Source organism: Solanum verrucosum, unplaced genomic scaffold (genome assembly GCF_900185275.1).
Source record: "Solanum verrucosum unplaced genomic scaffold, falcon-dt-bn FXZP01000115.1, whole genome shotgun sequence".
NCBI lineage: Eukaryota > Viridiplantae > Streptophyta > Magnoliopsida > Solanales > Solanaceae > Solanum > Solanum verrucosum.
Window position 1 is genome coordinate 1,199,351 of NW_026020680.1, and position 17,791 is coordinate 1,217,141.

Sequence of the window (17,791 nt, forward strand, 5' to 3'; positions counted from 1 at the left end):
CTTTTGAATTTTCAGGTTTTTGTTCGGAAAGTAATTGAGCTTCATTTGGCTTATGAGAATAACTGTTTCCAAAACCGCACACTTTTTCACAAGATATGTGTTGGAGCAAGGGATAGTTGTCTAATTTAAATGTTCTACTCTGTGCATTAGGGTAAAAGTAAATTGCTAATATCTGCCCCATCAACTTTGTAGGCACTTAAAGAAACTTTCGAACTTTTCTGCAACAAGGGTGTTGCTGGTAGATGAGGCGCTGAACTTCTTGCCACATTCTGCAACAAAATTCTCAAAAAATGCAGGAGTGAGAAATTGAGTGATGAAGCCATTGAAGAGACGTTGGAGAAGGTGAACTCTTGCTCTATAGATCCCCTTCCCTTCTTTTCCTCTAGAGCATCCGCTTTTTCTTCGTACTACTGGAGCAGGAGAAAGCTGATATTAGATCTCACTTGCAGGTGGTAAAGCTGCAAGCTTATATTAGTGATAAGGACTTGTTATCTCATCCACTACTTGAATAGTAGCTTCTTCTCTGTTATGTTACAAGTTTATGACTTCCTTTTTTTTTTCAGGAGCCAATGATGAACATGAGAGAAGTATCCTAACAAAGTTGAAGCAGCAGTGTGGGGACAGTTCACATCAAAGATGGAGGGAATGGTAAGCTATCCAGATCAATGTTCTCTGGTGACATTCTTCTTCTCTTCCTGTAGGTCATAGATTTGACATTGGCAAGGGAAAATTAAGCCAGCTTTTGAGGAGTATTTGAGCAATAATCCAATAGCAAATCCAAGAATTGGCTAGACGGTTACTGTCTTGACTTCTGGCCTAGCTGCAAGTCTTTTGATCTCAACCTCCCAGCAGAAATGGTATATCATATCAATATGTTAATTGGCATTATGCAGTTAATTTTATCTTGGTTTTGACCCTTGTTCCTCCTGCTGAAGTTCTTCTCTTTGGGCAAAGAATGATGCATGTTTCTTTGCTTGAATCATTTTTCTTCTCAAACGTCGTGTCATTGATTCATTTTATGCTGCGCATTGTCAGGTTAGGTGTGTTGAAGTATTCAAAAAGTTTTATCAAACAAAAATGAAGCACAGGAAACTTACATGGATATACTCTTTGGGAACTTGCAACGTAAATGGAAAATTTGAGCCAAAGACTATTGAGCTCGTTGTCACTACTTATCAAGTTGATTGTTGGCTTACTTTTTGAAATCGGATAGGCATAGTTAATTTGAAACATTTCTGTTACTTTATCAATGAGAAAACGAGATTAAGGCTTCTTCCTTTTCGTAGGCTTCTGCTCTGCTGCTCTTTAATGCATCAGATAGATTGAGTTATAAGGAAATCATGACGCAATTAAACCTATCAGTTGATGATGTTGTTTGGCTTCTTCATTCCCTTTCATGTGCGAAAAACAAGATTCTCAACCAGAAGCCAAGCACCAAAACAATTTCTCCGACTGGCGTGTTTGAGTTCAACTCAAAGTTCACTGACAAAATAAGGATGATCAAGGTACAATTATAGATGAGTAAGGTTAGCCTTTCTACTATAATTGTTGCACTACATTACTGACCCTGTGAGGATATTGTTGCAATGGTATGCAGATACCTCTCCCTCCTGTTGATGAGAAGAAAAATGTAATTGAAGATGTTGACAAGGATAGGTGATATGCTATAGATACTTCAATTGCGCGTATTGTGAAGAGTTGTAAATTATAGGGCTAACTGGTCATGGAATGCGTTGAGCAGTTTGGACGGATGTTCAAGGTATCCTCAGGGGGATAAACTTCTACTTCTCAATTTCAATGTTCGTTATTCAAGTTCAGCTGAGCTAATTACTTTGTTTTGGATACTCCATAGCCTGATGTCAAAGCTATCTAGAAGAGAATCGAAAATTTGATAACTAGGGATTACCTAGAAAGGGACAAAGATAACCCAAACCTGTTCAAGTACTTGGCATGATTTGTGCAGATCATATGAGTGATGTTGGTATGAACTTCTGCAATCGACATATGAGGAGAAACATGCCGCCTAAGATGAAGACGGATTTCTTTAACTCGTACCCCTCTGGACCTTTGATTCTCTTGCACCAGGAACTTGAAACATTTTGTACAAATGGTTAAGATCTCAGGAAATAATACAATTGCCTCTCAGATACTGAGTTGTGATTGCCTTAGCTTTTTTACCCTTTAAGTAAGCCTTTACATGGGATAAGAAGGCATCTTCCATAGTAAAATACAATTTCAATTCTAAGTTTTGAGAATATGGAAAAGATCCTAAATCTTGTTATTTTCTTGCTCTCGTTATTATATCGATTTCATATTCTTGTTCTTATGGCATAGTCAATATTCGTTCCTTTGTTGTTGTTTCATCGACAACCCAAAAAAGAAAAAAAAAAGAGTTTGATCGTAATTAATTCACTTTTCCTTAATCCCTAATTTTACAAATTAAACTTTGCTATGAACACATTTTCGGCTAAACAAATGTCATCAAACATGTCATTAATTCTTGAATGACAATTTGCTGGTTAGAGCCATAATGATAGTATGAAGTTATGGCGTCTCCTGTGATAATATGTGAAGCTCAGCTAATCAAATTAGCATCTGATATAGTTCGGCAGTATGTATTAAGAAGATAATTAAATGAAAATCATTTCCTATATAATATAATTTCCTGTGTCAATTTGTTTGATCTACTTTCTTTTTAGTCCATTTCAAAAGAATGATCCTTTTCTTTTTAGCAACTTTTTATTTCAACTTTCTCCGTGACATGTTTAGGACCACAAGATTAAAAGATATTTTGATAGATTTGACAAATCTTTAATTTGAGACCACAAGTTTCAAAAGTCCTTTTTTACTTACTTAAACTCCACATCAAGTCAAAACATAGATCATTCAATTTAAAACAGAGGAAGTATTAGTTATGAAATATTAAGATGGTGGATGTTAATGTCCATATGCACTAGTATTTGATGGATGTCAATGTTCATATGCACTAGTAAACTTGACTTTTCAAGTTACTTTAGACTTATAAATAACTTACATTGTATATGAAAATTGATAGTAGATATAATTGGAAGTATAAGAAAGCTCTTATTTCGTCTCACTATTTATACTGCTCTCTGGCAGTAGTATTTATCTAATTTTACTTTAATAATAACATGTTATCAGCACGAGTCTCTAATTTATCCCAAAGATATACATGATAAGAAAAGCAAAAATGGGAGAAATCCTCCTCTAAGTATTTGGGTATGTATTTTACCAATCATGTACTTATAAGCAAGATTTATGTCATACTATCACCTTCTCTTGTTATATAACATTAATTTGATAAACAGAGTTCTTGAAGGTTGTTTGAATCTTATTAGGACTATGTTTAAGATGTTTATGCTTGGAATATTATTGATATAATTGTTACATTGATTGTAAATGAATTTTAGTTTTTATTGTCACTGTTAGTAACCTAATAAGAATTCGTTCCGGGGAGGACCCTTTGATCTATCAATGAAAATATCTCCTTGTGTGGTGTGACAAAGAATTCTATAAAAGATCCATTGAGACTCCATCCACGGTCACACGAACATCTCTTCGTACTTGTCCAGGACAAGTGAGATCTTCGATCTGTGCGCCTGAGAGCAGCTCAAATTAAAAATAGTTTGGTCTAGTTTGAATTCAGGCATGCTCGTCCGTCTACTGCTATGCCCGAAAATGGTGCAGTGTGAGGGCATCGCTATGCCCCTTAATGAATTGAATGGTCCTTCGACCTTTGTGTTTGATTTTGATGACCGGCATAGATTTCATGAGACCCGGTCCACTATTACTAGAAAAAAAACCTCCCTCTCCTCACAGTTAAGTGACTTTCAGCTTCTTTCCTTCGCTATTAGGAAAGTAAGCAACTTCTATTAGCGTTGGATCTTAAGTCGAATTGATGGTGTCATGTACAACATCTTTCAATGATGACTCATTAATGTCCATTGATTTGGATTCCTCCCCCCTTCTGAAATATGCGCTCAGTATTTCAATATTTTCGGTGTTTTTAAATTATATACCTTATGTGTATTTATATAGGAAAATAATAGGGTCAACTTAATAATCCTAATGGGCCATGAAAACACCCTCTATGGATGGATCCAAATTTTTTACATTCCCACTCACACATAATGAGAGTGCTTTTCCTATATGAGAATATATTCTCATCTCTACAATTATTCATACATGCAATTAGACCATGCGACCAACATACTGTGTTAGAGTTAAATTATATACATCTGTTAGAAATATATAACCTTTCTTCGAGTGTAAACCTGGAAGTATATTATAAAGTATGCAGTACCCCAAATCATATAAATTACATTTGATATAATATCAAGATCTCATAAATCATTATTCTTGTATATATTCACAATTATAACTCATAAGTTATAACTGGTGCACCGACGAACACAAATCAATGAGATATTATTAATGAACTTCCTCTTCTCACAATGCTCTTAACATTAGTTTAAGTGCTTTCTAGATATGCTCCTCTATACTCATGATCTTTTGAAAACATATTATGATAGCAAACACCAAGTTAAGTCTCAAGTATCTGACTAAAGTCACATATTTTGAGCCATTACAAAAGCTCTGGGTCTCACACAACAATTAAAATATGTGTGCATACAAATCAACTTTATTGATAAGTAAAAAACATCAATTTTGTGAACATGAGAAAACAAAAAAACAATATGAAGCATCTCAAAATCTACGCATGTCTTGAGACTTTGTGTGTCTCATAAATACATCTCCAATAAAAGGATTAATAGTCAATGAATTTGCTAACATATCTCTGGTAGACATATACTTTACGGACACATACTCTTTACGTTCACTACCTCACATCTAATCATATCTCTCCTATAGTTGTACTTGATATCTAGTTTGATTTTACAAAGAAATTTGGGACCTAGGTTGAAGACGATATAATAGCTTTGTTGTCACAATAGACTTACACTGTTCAATTTTTTCTGCAATATTTGATGTGTTTCAAGAACTTTTTTCAACCAAATAACTTCGTATGCTGCTGATGCGGAAGCCACATATATTCGACTTTCATCATAGATAATGATATACACGATTATTTTTTACTACTCCGTGATATGACACTATCACATAGTAAGAAACCATATTTTGAGGTAGACTTCTTCTCATCTAGATATCCTCCATGATTATTATCAATAATATATCTAACTAATTACAAATCTTTGTTTCCTTGGTAACAAATAGCATAATCAACTGTTTCCTTAAAATATCTCATGATTCTCTTTACTGCTTGTCAACATGTTAAATCTAGTTTGATTTGATATCTACTTACTAAGTCTAGATATCAGGTCTAGTACATACCGTAACGTACATCATACTTTTGACTACGCACTTATAAGGAATTCAACTCATTTTTCCGACTCTTCAGGAGTCTTAGGACACATATGATTAACCATGTAATTGATTTCAAATTTTTCCAAAAATATTTACCTATTTTTTAAAAAAAATTAATTTTACCCATAAGTTTTAAAAATTATTAAAACTACCCATAAATTTATATTATCATTTTATAATGAATATGTTCCGTTAAAAAATAACTTTGTAACATAATTGATAACTATCAACAACAACAAAACAACAATATATGCCAGAACAATACATTAATCGCATACTCAAATTTGTCAGTGATTCAATTATAATTATAATCAATCAAAAATAAATTGTTCTTTTTTCTCAATTTTATCACTCAAATTAGACTTCAACTTTTGTCGGAGGAGGTAGTAAAAAATATTACTTGAAATTAATAAATGATGAGTATTTTTTTATAAAATTTAAAATTTAGGATAATTTTTGAATTTTTAAAAATTTTCAAATATTAGAACTTAGCCCAAATACTAGTTTTTTCTAATGTTTGAAAACTTGGGATACTTGATAAATATATTTGCCAAATTATATGACCAAACACCACTTACCGAATTTTCTCAAGTTTTTCTCAACTTTTTTTGATAAATAAGGGTGTACGTGGAAGTCTCTATATTTCGGAAAGTGATTGAGCCATGATAAATATATGACACATAACACCAAAATCGTAGTTTCTCACAATGTATGTGTTGGAGCGAAGGATACCAAATTGTTCTACTCTCGCTCCGTGCATTAGGGTAAAAGTAAATTGCTAATATCTGTCCCCGTTGGAGAAGGTGAGTTCTTGCTCTATAGATCCCCTTCCCTTGTCCTTTAAGCCCTAATTTGAAACATTTTTATTACCTTATCAATGAGAAAACCAGATTGAGACTTCTTCCTTTTCGTAGGCTTCTGTTCTGCTGCTCTTCAATGCATCGGATAGATTGAGTTATCAGGAAATCATGACGCAATTAAATTTATCAGATGATGATGTTGTTCGGCTTCTTCATTCCCTTTCATGTGTGAAGTACAAGATTCTCAACAAGGAGCCAAGCACCAAAACAATTTTTCCGACTGATGTCTTTGAGGTCAACTCAAAGTTCACTGACAAAATGAGGAGGATCAAGGTACAATTAATGATGAGTAAGGTTAGCCTTTCTACTATAAATTGTTGCACTACATAACTAATACCGTGAGGATATTGCTGTAATGGTATGCAGATACCTCTCCCTCCTGTTGATGAGAAGAAAAAGGTAATTGAAGACGTTGACAAGGATAGGCAGTATGCTATAGATGCTTCAAGTAGTGGAGGTGGGGGATTGGGTGGGTAAGAGGAGACAATAAACTTGGAAAAAGGAACCATTGATGACAAGAAGAGAATCGAGTGAGATGTGAATCTCTCTTTCCCCTTTTATGTGTTTTTCCTTTTTCCTCGAAAACCCCCTTATACTTCCAACTATTTCCATTTTTGTCGCAGTTAAGCCCTGAAGTGAGGCTCAACGTGTTGAGCACTTCAACTCGCTTTATGTGCACTTAAATATCGTAATCAAGGTTTCCTTGCCAATGAGCCTCTTCGGAAGAAGTGAAACTAAATAATTGATATTTCACTTTATCATGATGCTTTTTTCAATTTCTATGGTCATATATTTGCCATGGATGTTTATAATTATTAATCTTAGACTAAACATATATATTTGTATATTTTGTCCCTTTGCACTTTTTTTAATTAAAGCCCGCACTTTATTTGCGCTTTGTGCTTAAAGCCCCAATGAACCTTAGAGCTTTTTTGCGCTTTTCTCCTTTGATAACATGGATTCATTAGGAAAGTCATTTTCCTAGAGAAAATATTCTTTAAGCATTTTGACCAATCAAATATAGAAAATGTGGAAAACATAAACAACATTCTCAAAAAAGGAAAAGAAAAGAGTACTCAAGCACTTGAGGTAAAAATGCATAAAACCCAAAAATAGTAGGGATATATTTGCAGTAACCCTGAATGAAAAACCAAGGTATAACTGAATATTTATGTGAGCTTACTTTTCATTCATGCTTATTGCTCGGTGAAAAGGAATTCTACTCTAAATTCTATTTAAGGATTGATTCAACAATTTTTTTGCAAGCTCTTAAGGTCTTTTTCACTTGAAGGGGGCACTTTTCATGAAATTGCAATTATTGGACTAGTACCCACACAGTAACAACATTTTGGTGGCATGAGACATGTCGGCTGGTTTCATATGAAACTTTCTAAGCACATTTAACGCAATTGATTGATTCCTAACGATTATGACTTGGTTCCCGAAGACCCTGACATGATAGGAATTCCACTAGAACTAAGTTTGACCAAGTTATTCCTAGGACCTAGATAAACTAGAGTTTCCAAAATTGCACACTTGGCCCTAAACGACATGAACTTTTAAAATCTTTTCAAGGTTCCATCAAAAAAGGAAATCATATATAACATTTTCCAATAAACGTATATAAATTAACAAGTAAATAAAACTGAGAATACCAAAAGAAAATACACATCAAAGACACTGAAAACTAAGTTGCTCAGAACCTTAAAAAAAACACTATTTTTACATGAATCCCGTCAGTTGCAACAAATAATGAACCAAAAATTAAATCCAAACCCTACCAGTAATGAACACTAAACCTCCACTATACCTTACTTCAAAAGGACAAACCACTCATGCTCAGAATCAACTATAGAGAAATAAATAACAACATAAAAGTAGTCTATATATCACACTCTGAAGATCGCAAAATCAACCACAACAAAACAACACAATTTCAATAACTACTGGAAACAAAATCAATAACATGATCAATCCGAAGCAAAGGAAGAAGCAACTAAACCAAAACCACCAAATCAACTATGCATCATAGGTAAATACATATATGGGAACAATGTACATCGAATCGAAGCTCACAGTTTAACTGGAAAATAGACCTGTGATGTCACCAAAGAGCGAAGGAATTTGCTGAAAGGGTGATCGGAGAGTTTAGACCCGATGAGGGCACAAGATGGAGCTGCCAGGAACCATTGATGTCAAGAAGAGTATCGGGTGAGATGTGAATCTCTCTTTCCCCTTTTATGTGTTTATCCTTTTTCCTCGAAAACCCCTCTATACTTCTAACTATTTCCATTTTTGCTGCCGTAATTTCTTAGTTCTTCATTCAGGGTTATTGCAAATTTATCCCAACTACTTTTGGGTTTTATGCATTTTTACTTCAAGTGCTTGAGTACTCTTTTCTTTTTCTTTTTTTGAGAATGTTGTCTATGCTTTCCAGATTTTCTATATTTGATTGATCAAAATGTTTGAAAAATATTCTCTACGAAAATGACTTTCCTAATGAATCAGTGTTATCAAAGGCGAAAAGTGTAGAAAATCTCTAAGGTCCATTCGGGCTTTAAGCGCAAATAAAGCATGGGCTTTAATTAAAATTTCTTAGAGATTTTTTGCACTTTTCGCCTTTGATAACACTGATTCATTAGGAAAGTCATTTTCGTAGAGAATATTTTTCAAACATTTTGATCAATCAAATATAGAAAATCTGGAAAGCATAGACAACATTCTCAAAAAAAAGAAATGAGTACTCAAGCACTTGAGGTAAAAATGCATAAAATCCAAAAGTAGTTGGGATAAATTTGCAATAACCCTGAATGAAGAACTAAGAAATTACGGCAGCAAAAATGGAAATAGTTAGAAGTATAGAGGGGTTTTCGAGGAAAAAAGATAAACACATAAAAGGGGAAAGAGAGATTCACATCTCACCTGATACTTTTCTTGTCATCAATGGTTCCTGGCAGCTCCGTCTTGTGCCCTCATCAGGTCTAAACTCTCCGATCTCCCTTTCAGCAAATTCCTTCGCTCTCTGGTGACATCACAGGTCTATTTTCCGGTTAAATTGTGAGCTTCGATTCGATGTACACTGTTCCCATATATGTATTTACCTATAATGCATAGTTGATTTGGTGGTTTTGGTTTAATAGCTTCTTCCTTTGCTTCGGATTGATCATGTTATTGATTTTGCTTTCCAGTAGCTATTGAATTGTGCTGTTTTGTTGTGGTTGATTTTGCGATCTTCAGAGCGTGATATATAGACTACTTTTATGTTGTTATTTATTTCTCTATAGTTGATTCTGAGCATGAGTGGTTTGTCCTTTTGAAGTAAGGTATAGTGGAGGTTTAGTATTCATTACTGGTAGCGTTTGGGTTTAATTTTTGGTTCATTATTTGTTGCAACTGACGGGATTCATGTAAAAATAGTGTATTTTTTAAGGTTCTGAGCAACTTAGTTTGATGTGTATTTTCTTTTGGTATTCTCAGTTTAATTTATATACGTTTATTGGAAAATGTTCTCTACGGTTTCCTTTTTGATGGAACCCTGAAAAGATTTTAGAAGTTCATGACTTTTAGGGCCAAGTGTGCAATTTTGGTAACTCTAGTTTATTTAGGTCCTAGGAATAACTTGGTGAAACTTAGTTCTTGTGGAATTCCTATCAAGTCAGGGTCTTCGGGAACCAAGTCAAAATCGTTAGGAATCAATCAATTGTGCTGAATGTGCTTAGAGATGTATCATTTAATACCATCCGACATGTCTCATGCCACCAAAATGTTGTTACCGTGTGGGTACTAGTCCAATAACTGCAATTTCCTGAAAAGTTCCCTCTTCCGGTGCAAAGGACTTTAAGAGCTTGCAAGAAAATTGCTGAATCAATCCTTAAATAGATTTTAGAGTAGAATTCATTTTTCACTGAGCAATAAGCATGAATAAAAAAAAAACTCACATAAATATTGAGTTACACCTGTGAGTTACTTTTTTATGAATCACGAGGTTAGAGGATTTGTTGGCAAGTAAATATCAATAGCGGATGAGGTAATTACTTAGGGTTTTTATTTCGTCTCTATGTAGGTAGTCTCTGCTGCACATTATTGTACTCTTGGTGAAGCTCTCTCGAAGGTGTCTTTTTTTTGTGACATGTACTTTTAATTTACGCTTATCTCAGCACTTCTAAAATTTTGAAGTTTGGACTTGTTTGGTTACATAAATGGTTTATTTGTTCTTGATGATTCATTATACTGAAAGTCTTATACACCCAACTAAATATCTAATTCAGAGTGGTAAAGAATCTTTAGAAAACAAAGATCACACTGAACTAATAAAAAAAACCATTACCTTTTCCAGTTAGGCATCTATAACTGTGGTAATTCGGAATATTTCCAGTTAGTGAACTTTGATTCGTTCCTTTATTTTTGGATTCTACTCTTGTGCTCCTTTATCTTCTCTCCTCTTTGTATTACTTGAATTTAAGCCTCCAATATGTAATCTTGTTTCCTGTTTTTAATTTTTAGTCATATTCTACTATCCTTTCTATAGGGAGATCCATAAATGGCTCAAGGTACTTGTGTGATTCTTAGTATGCATCGCTCCTTAACAGCCCCGACTTTGAAGCCTTGAAACCCAAGTATTCTGGTCCATATTTCAAGGATAAAGCCAAGTTTGTAGCCTTTTCAACATCAGATTTTGGTATTTAATAAGAGCATTCTTTCTGTCATTTGGTTGTTTATTCTCAACAGTAGAGCCAAATATTAATGTGATTTGATTTTCTGACTGGCTTATAAATTGCTTGATTTTCTTACTAGCTTTTGTTGAGTTTAGTTGGTGATGTTATTTAGTTTGGGAATAGGGCCACAGGTGTTTGGAATTTATGTAGGGTTTCATTCTGTTATATTGTGAAGATATTGAAATCACCTAGAGAGGGACAAAGATAACACAAACTTGTTGAAGTACTTGGCTTGATTTGTTCATATCATAGTGAATGAGTGATGTTTGTATGGACTTCTGCAATCAACGTAGGAGGAGAAACATGCCACCCAAGATGAAGATGGATTTCTGTAACTCCTACCTTCCTGGACCTTTGATTGCCTTGCATCAAGAGCTTGAAACATTTTGTAAAAATGGTTAAGATCTCAGGAAAAAGTAGAATTGCCTCTCAGTTACTTGAGATGCGATTGTCTTAACTTCTTCCAGTGTCTTATATGGCCCTTCCGTGTGCTCTATTCTGTGTTTTGTCGGCTACCTATTCGAGTTTGAGTAAATGTAATATTCTAGTCGACAACTTACCCTCTCTAGATTCAGCACAATGGTAATTACTTTTAGTACAGGCTCTGTAATCCTACTTTCTTATAAATTGCTTGATTTTCTTACTAGCTTTTGTTGGGTTTAGTTGGTGATGTAATTTAGTTTGGGAACATGGCCACAGGTGTTTGGAATTTGTGTAGGGTTGCATTCTGTTATATTGTGAAGATATTGAAATCACAATGAACCAACATAGCACAATCGATCTGGAACATGGATGGGACTCTAGAAGGGCTGCCTGAGCCTCAGTTCAGCTCAAAGGACTATATGAAGCTGTGTACGTATCCTTTTAGACTGCCACACTGTTAGGCATGTAGAGAACTTGGATTTGACTAACCTTTTGTTTCCTTAAGTCTACTAACAGGAGAATTTACAGCATGTGTACTCAGAAGGCCCCACATGATTATTAATCTCAACAACTTTATGACAAATATCGTGAATCTTTTGAAGAATATATCACAACAACGGTAAGGGTAGCTGCAGTTTTCATTCACATTTCACTTTAGTAAAAATTAAACAAGGTACTACAAAAAAATAAGAAAAATAAGAATTGAAGAAGTATTATTCTTAATTTTTCTTTGATGTTTGTTATATCCATGTACCATTCTTGATTGTTTGCTCTCTATGTATCATTTTGGAATATTTGGAACTTATAAAAATGATTTCTTAATAAAGAAACAGAAAATCATTAGTCTGATGAGCCCTTTGTTGCTATTTTATATTTCAATTTTAGCCATGTAAACAAAGAGGGCTTAGTATGGGTAGTTTCCTTGGTTCCCTCTGTGATTTTACTTTGTGCCCTCTATGATTTTATTTAATAAGGATCCATGTGCAAGTATCAACATTTTTTTGGGATCTGAATGTTTATCTTTTAGTTTTATTCCTACTATTAGCTGCAACTTTACTACTCTAACCTTTCTACAGAAAGTGCAGCATGAGTTGTTGTCTGTGTATGCCACTCAACCTCTTGAGAAGGAGCACTCTGGATTCCACGCGTTACTAAGAGATTAAGGTAATTAGCAGCATCTTAAAGATCACATTTCTGATATATTTTTTTTGCAGTAATTGACACAATCATGATTATTTTATTAGGTTGAAGATTTATCAAGGCTGTATAGGCTCTTTTCTAAGATTCCTCGAGGCTTAGACCCTGTGGCCATTATTTTAAAGCAGGTTTGTGATCTCATGACCTCATATTCTCGATTGTATGCCTTTAAGTTACTTCATATATCCTTCTTTTTAATCTGAATGCAGCATGTTACTGCTGAAGGTACAGCTTTGGTAAAACAGGCTGAAGATGCTGCTAGCAACAAAAAGGTTTGTACAATCTATCCTTTTCAAATTGTTTGATCTTGAGAAATTTGTTTCTTCCTTATTTGGCGTTTATACACTTTGAGTTGACTTGGAACTTGTCAAACTAGAAGTTTTTGCTACTTTAATATGCGAAGTTACTTGTGTTCAAGTGTCGGATCATCTTAATTTAATATTTTAACACACCATTTATGACATCAATACTTTAAGCTTAAAAGATATCTGCTCTAGCTCCCAAGTCATTAAAAATACAAAATAGCCCCTACCACCAAAGTTTTAGTAAATACACACTAACCACTTTCTATAAATATTTTATATCCCTATTTAGAAATTTTTAAAAAATTCACAAAATCCATTTCTTTCCCTCCAAAACTTCTCCCTCTTTGCCGATTTTCTGGCCAAAAATTGAAGCTTTACACTGGAAAATTACTCCACATGACGAAAACCTCCTCAAGATCAGCCATTGTAGTTCCCCATTGTTGTAGAAGCTCGAAATATTTCATCCATTATAGAAGAAGCTTGTATTTCCAGCGACGTTTTGTTGTTACATTTCACCATTTCAGTAGCTCATCTGACCTGTAAGTGATCTATCCCCGTGGTTTTCCTTTTTCTAGTATTTTACAATTTTCAAGTAGTGAGCAGTAGCATCGACCATTACTGGTTTATTATTTCGTTTTCTGAATATAGTGGTGATTATGGTGGTGAATGAGAGGAGACTTCAAAATGTTGGAAATGGAACTCTCAGAGTATGGTGACAGTGTCCATTGTCCTGCGTCGCAATGGTAGTACGGTACATATGACAACATGGTTTAGGGAATTATTGAATGCAAGGAATTAAATTAGTTATTTGATGAATTCTAAGGGAAAATTCATCCATCTTTCATAACAAATGATAGGGCCATAGGTAGGTGGAGTTGTACATGCTTGATGTTATCCCTGATGGTTCTAGACTAGTTTTCTGGGTTAACGTTGTTGAAGACGGTTCAACACCATTATGGTTGGGGTGGGTGGGGGGATTTTCCCTAGATAATGCTCGATATAAATATTAGAGAAAGGGAAATTCCATTTATTAGAAAGCTCATGCTGCTTCACAATACATCAAGTAAAAAGTGACTGCAGTAAGTGACAACAAGTTCAGGGACCTTTCTCAAAGAACAGCAATCCCTTGAAAAGGGGAGATGACTGCTAGAATATATTGTCTATCACATCTTGAGTTGTCAGTTTGTGAGACTAGCTATTTATTACTGATTAGAGTATTTTGCTATTTTTTTTTGGTTTCCCACCTGGTGGTTAGTACCCGCATTGGGGCTCAAGTAATCCGGATTCGTGCCAGAATGTCTCACATTGTGGTTAAAGTGCTCCTTTATAAATGCGACTCCATAATCAAGGGAGAGTACTTACCACTCCACCACAACCCTTATTCGTAGCATATTGCTATTCTGCTTTTTTAATTTCCAGTTTGTGCTTTTGATGAGTTTTGTTCAGAGATTTCTTGTTAACATCATATCTTCTCTTTTGTATCAAAAGCATGAAGTCACAAAGTTTGACTTCCATCTCAATGATTGTTTTGTTTCATTTGTCCTTCAGTACATGATCATTGATAATTTGGTGGTTGGGAATGTTACTTCAAAGAGATGGTAAACGTTTCTTTAAAGCAGAACCCCCCATTAAATTCTGTACTTATCTTAATGAAAGAGCATGAGCAGTTGCTTAGGGAACCAACAAGTGCTTTTTGTCGCATTTCCTTCTTTTATGGATTTTAACTTTTCCCCTTCTGCTGGTTAGAACAATGTCAAAATTAATTCATTTCATCTTTTTAGGGATGATTCTCTAAATGATGAGACTGGTATTTCTTTGTGAATTCATTTAATATAATTGCTTAATGTTTTGCATTCTTTCTGATCAACTAGCGTTCTTCAACAGGCAGATAAGAGAGATGTCGTTGGTTTGCAGGAACAGGTAATCCCTTAGTAAATCTGTTATCTGATCCTTTAATATGTTTTCGGTGGTTAACTAACTTCTGAAATTTCAGGTTTTTGTTCAGAAAGTGATTGAGCTTCATGATAAATATTTGGCATATGTGAATAACTGTTTCCAAAACTGTACACTTTTTCACAAGGTATGTGTTGGAGCAAAGGATAGTTGTCTAATTTAATTATTCTACTCTGTGCATTAGGGTAAAAGTAAATTGCTAATATCTGCCCCGTCAACTTTGTAGGCATTTAAAGAAGCTTTTGAACTTTTCTGCAACAAGGGTGTTGCTGGTAGATGAAGCGCTGAACTTCTTGCCACATTCTGCGACAAAATTCTCAAAAAATATGGGAGTGAGAAATTCAGTGATGAAGCCATTGAAGAGACATTGGAGCAGGTGAGCTCTTGCTCTATAGATCCCCTTTCCCTTCTTTTCCTCTTGAGCATCTGCTTTTTCTTCGTACTACTGGAGCAGGAGAAAGCTGATAATAGATCTCACTTGCAGGTGGTAAAGCTGCTAGCTTATATTAGTGATAAGGACTTGTTTGCAGACTTCTATAGGTAGATTTACCCCTTCTGTGTATCTCATCCACTACTTGAATAGTAGCTTCTTCTCTGTTATGTTACAAGTTTATGACTTCCTTTTTTTTCCAGGAAAAAGCTATCCCGGAAGTTGTTATTTGATAACAGTGCCAATGATGAACATGAGAGAAGTATCCTAACAAAGTTGAAGCAGCAGTGTGGGGGGGAGTTCACATCAAAGATGGAGGGAATGGTAAACTATCCAGATCAATTATGTTGAATTTGAGGCTGTGTTCTCTGGTGACTTTCTTCTTCTCTTCCTATAGGTCACAGATTTGACATTGGCTAGGGAAAATCAAGCCTTGAGGAGTATTTGAGCAATAATCTAATAGCAAATCTAGGAATTGACTTGACAGTGACTGTCTTGACTTCTGGCCTATCTACAAGTCTTTTGATCTCAACCTCCCGCAGAAATGGTATATCATATCAATATGTTATTTGGCATTATGCAGTTGATTTTATCTTGGTTTTGACTGTCGTTCCTCCTGCTGAAGTTCTTCTCTTTGGGCAAAGAATGATGTGTGTTTCTTTGCTAGAATCATTTTTCTTCTCAAATGTCCTGTTATTGATTCATTTTATGTTTCCCATTGTCAGGTTAGGTGTGTTGAAGTATTCAACGAGTTTTATCAAACAAAAACGAAGCACAGGAAACTTACATGGATATACTCTTTGGGAACTTGCAACATAAATGGAAAATTTGAGTCGAAGACTATTGAGTTCGTTGTCACTACTTATCAGGTTGATTGTTGGCTTACTTTTTGAAATCGCATAGGCTTAGTTAATTTGAAACATTTCTATTACGTTATCAATGAAAAAAAGAGATTGAGACTTCTTCCTTTTCGTAGGCTTCTGCTCTACTGCTCTTTAATGCATCAGATAGATTGAGTTATCAAGAAATCATGACACAATTAAACCTATGAGATGATGATGTTGTTCGGCTTCTTCATTCCCTTTCATGTGCCAAGCACAAGATTCTCAACAAGGAGCCAAGCACCAAAATAATTTCTCCGACTGATGTCTTTGAGTTCAACTCAAAGTTCACTGACAAAATGAGGAGGATCAAGGTACAATTAATGATGAGTAAGGTTAGCCTTTCTACTATGAATTGTTGCACTACATTACTGACCTCGTGAGGATATTGCTGTAATGGTTTGCAGATACCTCTCCCTCCTGTTGATGAGAAGAAAAAGGTAATTGAAGACGTTGACAGGGATAGGTGGTATGCTATAGATGCTTCAGTTGTGCGTATTATGAAGAATCGTAAAGTATTGGGCTACCAGCAACTGGTCTTGGAATGCGTTGAGCAATTGGGACGGATGCTCAAGGTATCCTCAGGGATAAACTTCTACTTCTCAATTTTAATGTTCGTTATTCAAGTTCAACTGAGCTAATTACTTTGTTTTGGATACTCCATAGCCTGATGTCAAAGCTATCAAGAAGAGAATCAAAGATTTGATAACTAGAGATTTACCTAGAGAGGGATAAAGATAATCCAAACTTGTTCAAGTACTGGGCATGATTTGTGCAGATCATATGAGTGATGTTTGTATGAACTTCTGCAATCGACATAGGAGGAGAAACATGCCGCCCAAGATGAAGAAGAATTTCTTTAACTCCTACCCCTCTGGACCTTTGATTGTCTTGCACCAGGAGCTTGAAACATTTTGTACAAATGGTTAAGATCTCAGGAAATAGTAGAATTGCCTCTTAGATACTTTAGATGCGATTGCCTTAACTTCTTCCAATCTTATAAGCCCTTTTCGCTTGATTTATTCTATGTTTTGTCGGCCACCTGTTTGAGTAAACGTAATATTCTAGCCAACAGCTTGACCTCTTTGGATTCAGCACAATTGTAATTACTTTTAGTACTTGCTTTGCAACCCTACTTTCTTGGTTCTTTGTAGATTGTGATTTGGACCTCGATGGTCCTAATGGGGCTTTCTTTCAAACCTTGTGCAAGTTTATTAGATGTAGACCTTCATGTCTCGACAATATTAAAAATTATGAGAAATATCATAGGTTTACATAGTCGGGGCAAATTTGTAATGGTCTCTAATTTGACACCAATCATCCTAAAGCCTAGAGCCAAGTCTTAGGCACATGGAAGTACACGTGTATTGGTGGTAGTAGCTTTTTAGGTGGCATAATATCCTTTCCGTAACTTCTTTACCTTTGGAGTAAACCCTTACATGGGAGAAGAAGGTATCTCATTTTCATATCACAACCCAAAAATGGGCATGATGACACTTGTCTATTATCATCAAGACAAGTCACCCTCAATCCAAACGAAAAGAAAGAAATGCGGAAAATAGTAAAAACAAGAAAAAGAAAAAGCAGGAAAACTAATTCATTCTGAACATTACCTCAAAGC

The 17,791-nt window shown here is 35.0% G+C and overlaps 1 protein-coding gene and 1 long non-coding RNA gene across 8 annotated transcripts in view; one reads left to right on the forward strand and one right to left on the reverse strand.

Annotated features, from left to right (window-relative positions):
• LOC125812213 (uncharacterized) overlaps window positions 1-359 on the reverse strand; it is a 99,506-nt gene extending 99,147 nt beyond the window's left edge. The window contains exon 1 of the long non-coding RNA XR_007441987.1: window positions 267-359. This is a non-coding gene — a long non-coding RNA (uncharacterized LOC125812213). The remainder of the gene's footprint in view (window positions 1-266) is intronic.
• LOC125812177 (cullin-1) overlaps window positions 1-16,708 on the forward strand; it is a 124,715-nt gene extending 108,007 nt beyond the window's left edge. The window contains exons 21-22 of one of the 7 annotated variants that reach the window (XR_007441977.1): window positions 16,266-16,484; window positions 16,578-16,708. Coding sequence is in view for 5 of the 7 variants with exons in the window: in XM_049491674.1 (XP_049347631.1) it covers window positions 1,287-1,505; window positions 6,633-6,743 (330 nt within the window). In the remaining 2 variants the exon portion in view is untranslated. Of the gene's footprint in view, window positions 1-1,286; window positions 1,506-1,597; window positions 1,664-1,852; window positions 2,146-6,320; window positions 6,540-6,632; window positions 6,907-15,492; window positions 15,656-16,265; window positions 16,485-16,577 lie in introns of those variants that run through there. The other 6 variants (XM_049491674.1, XM_049491675.1, XR_007441982.1 and 3 more) reach the window with 6 other exon arrangements.
• The last annotated feature ends 1,083 nt before the right edge of the window (window positions 16,709-17,791 follow it).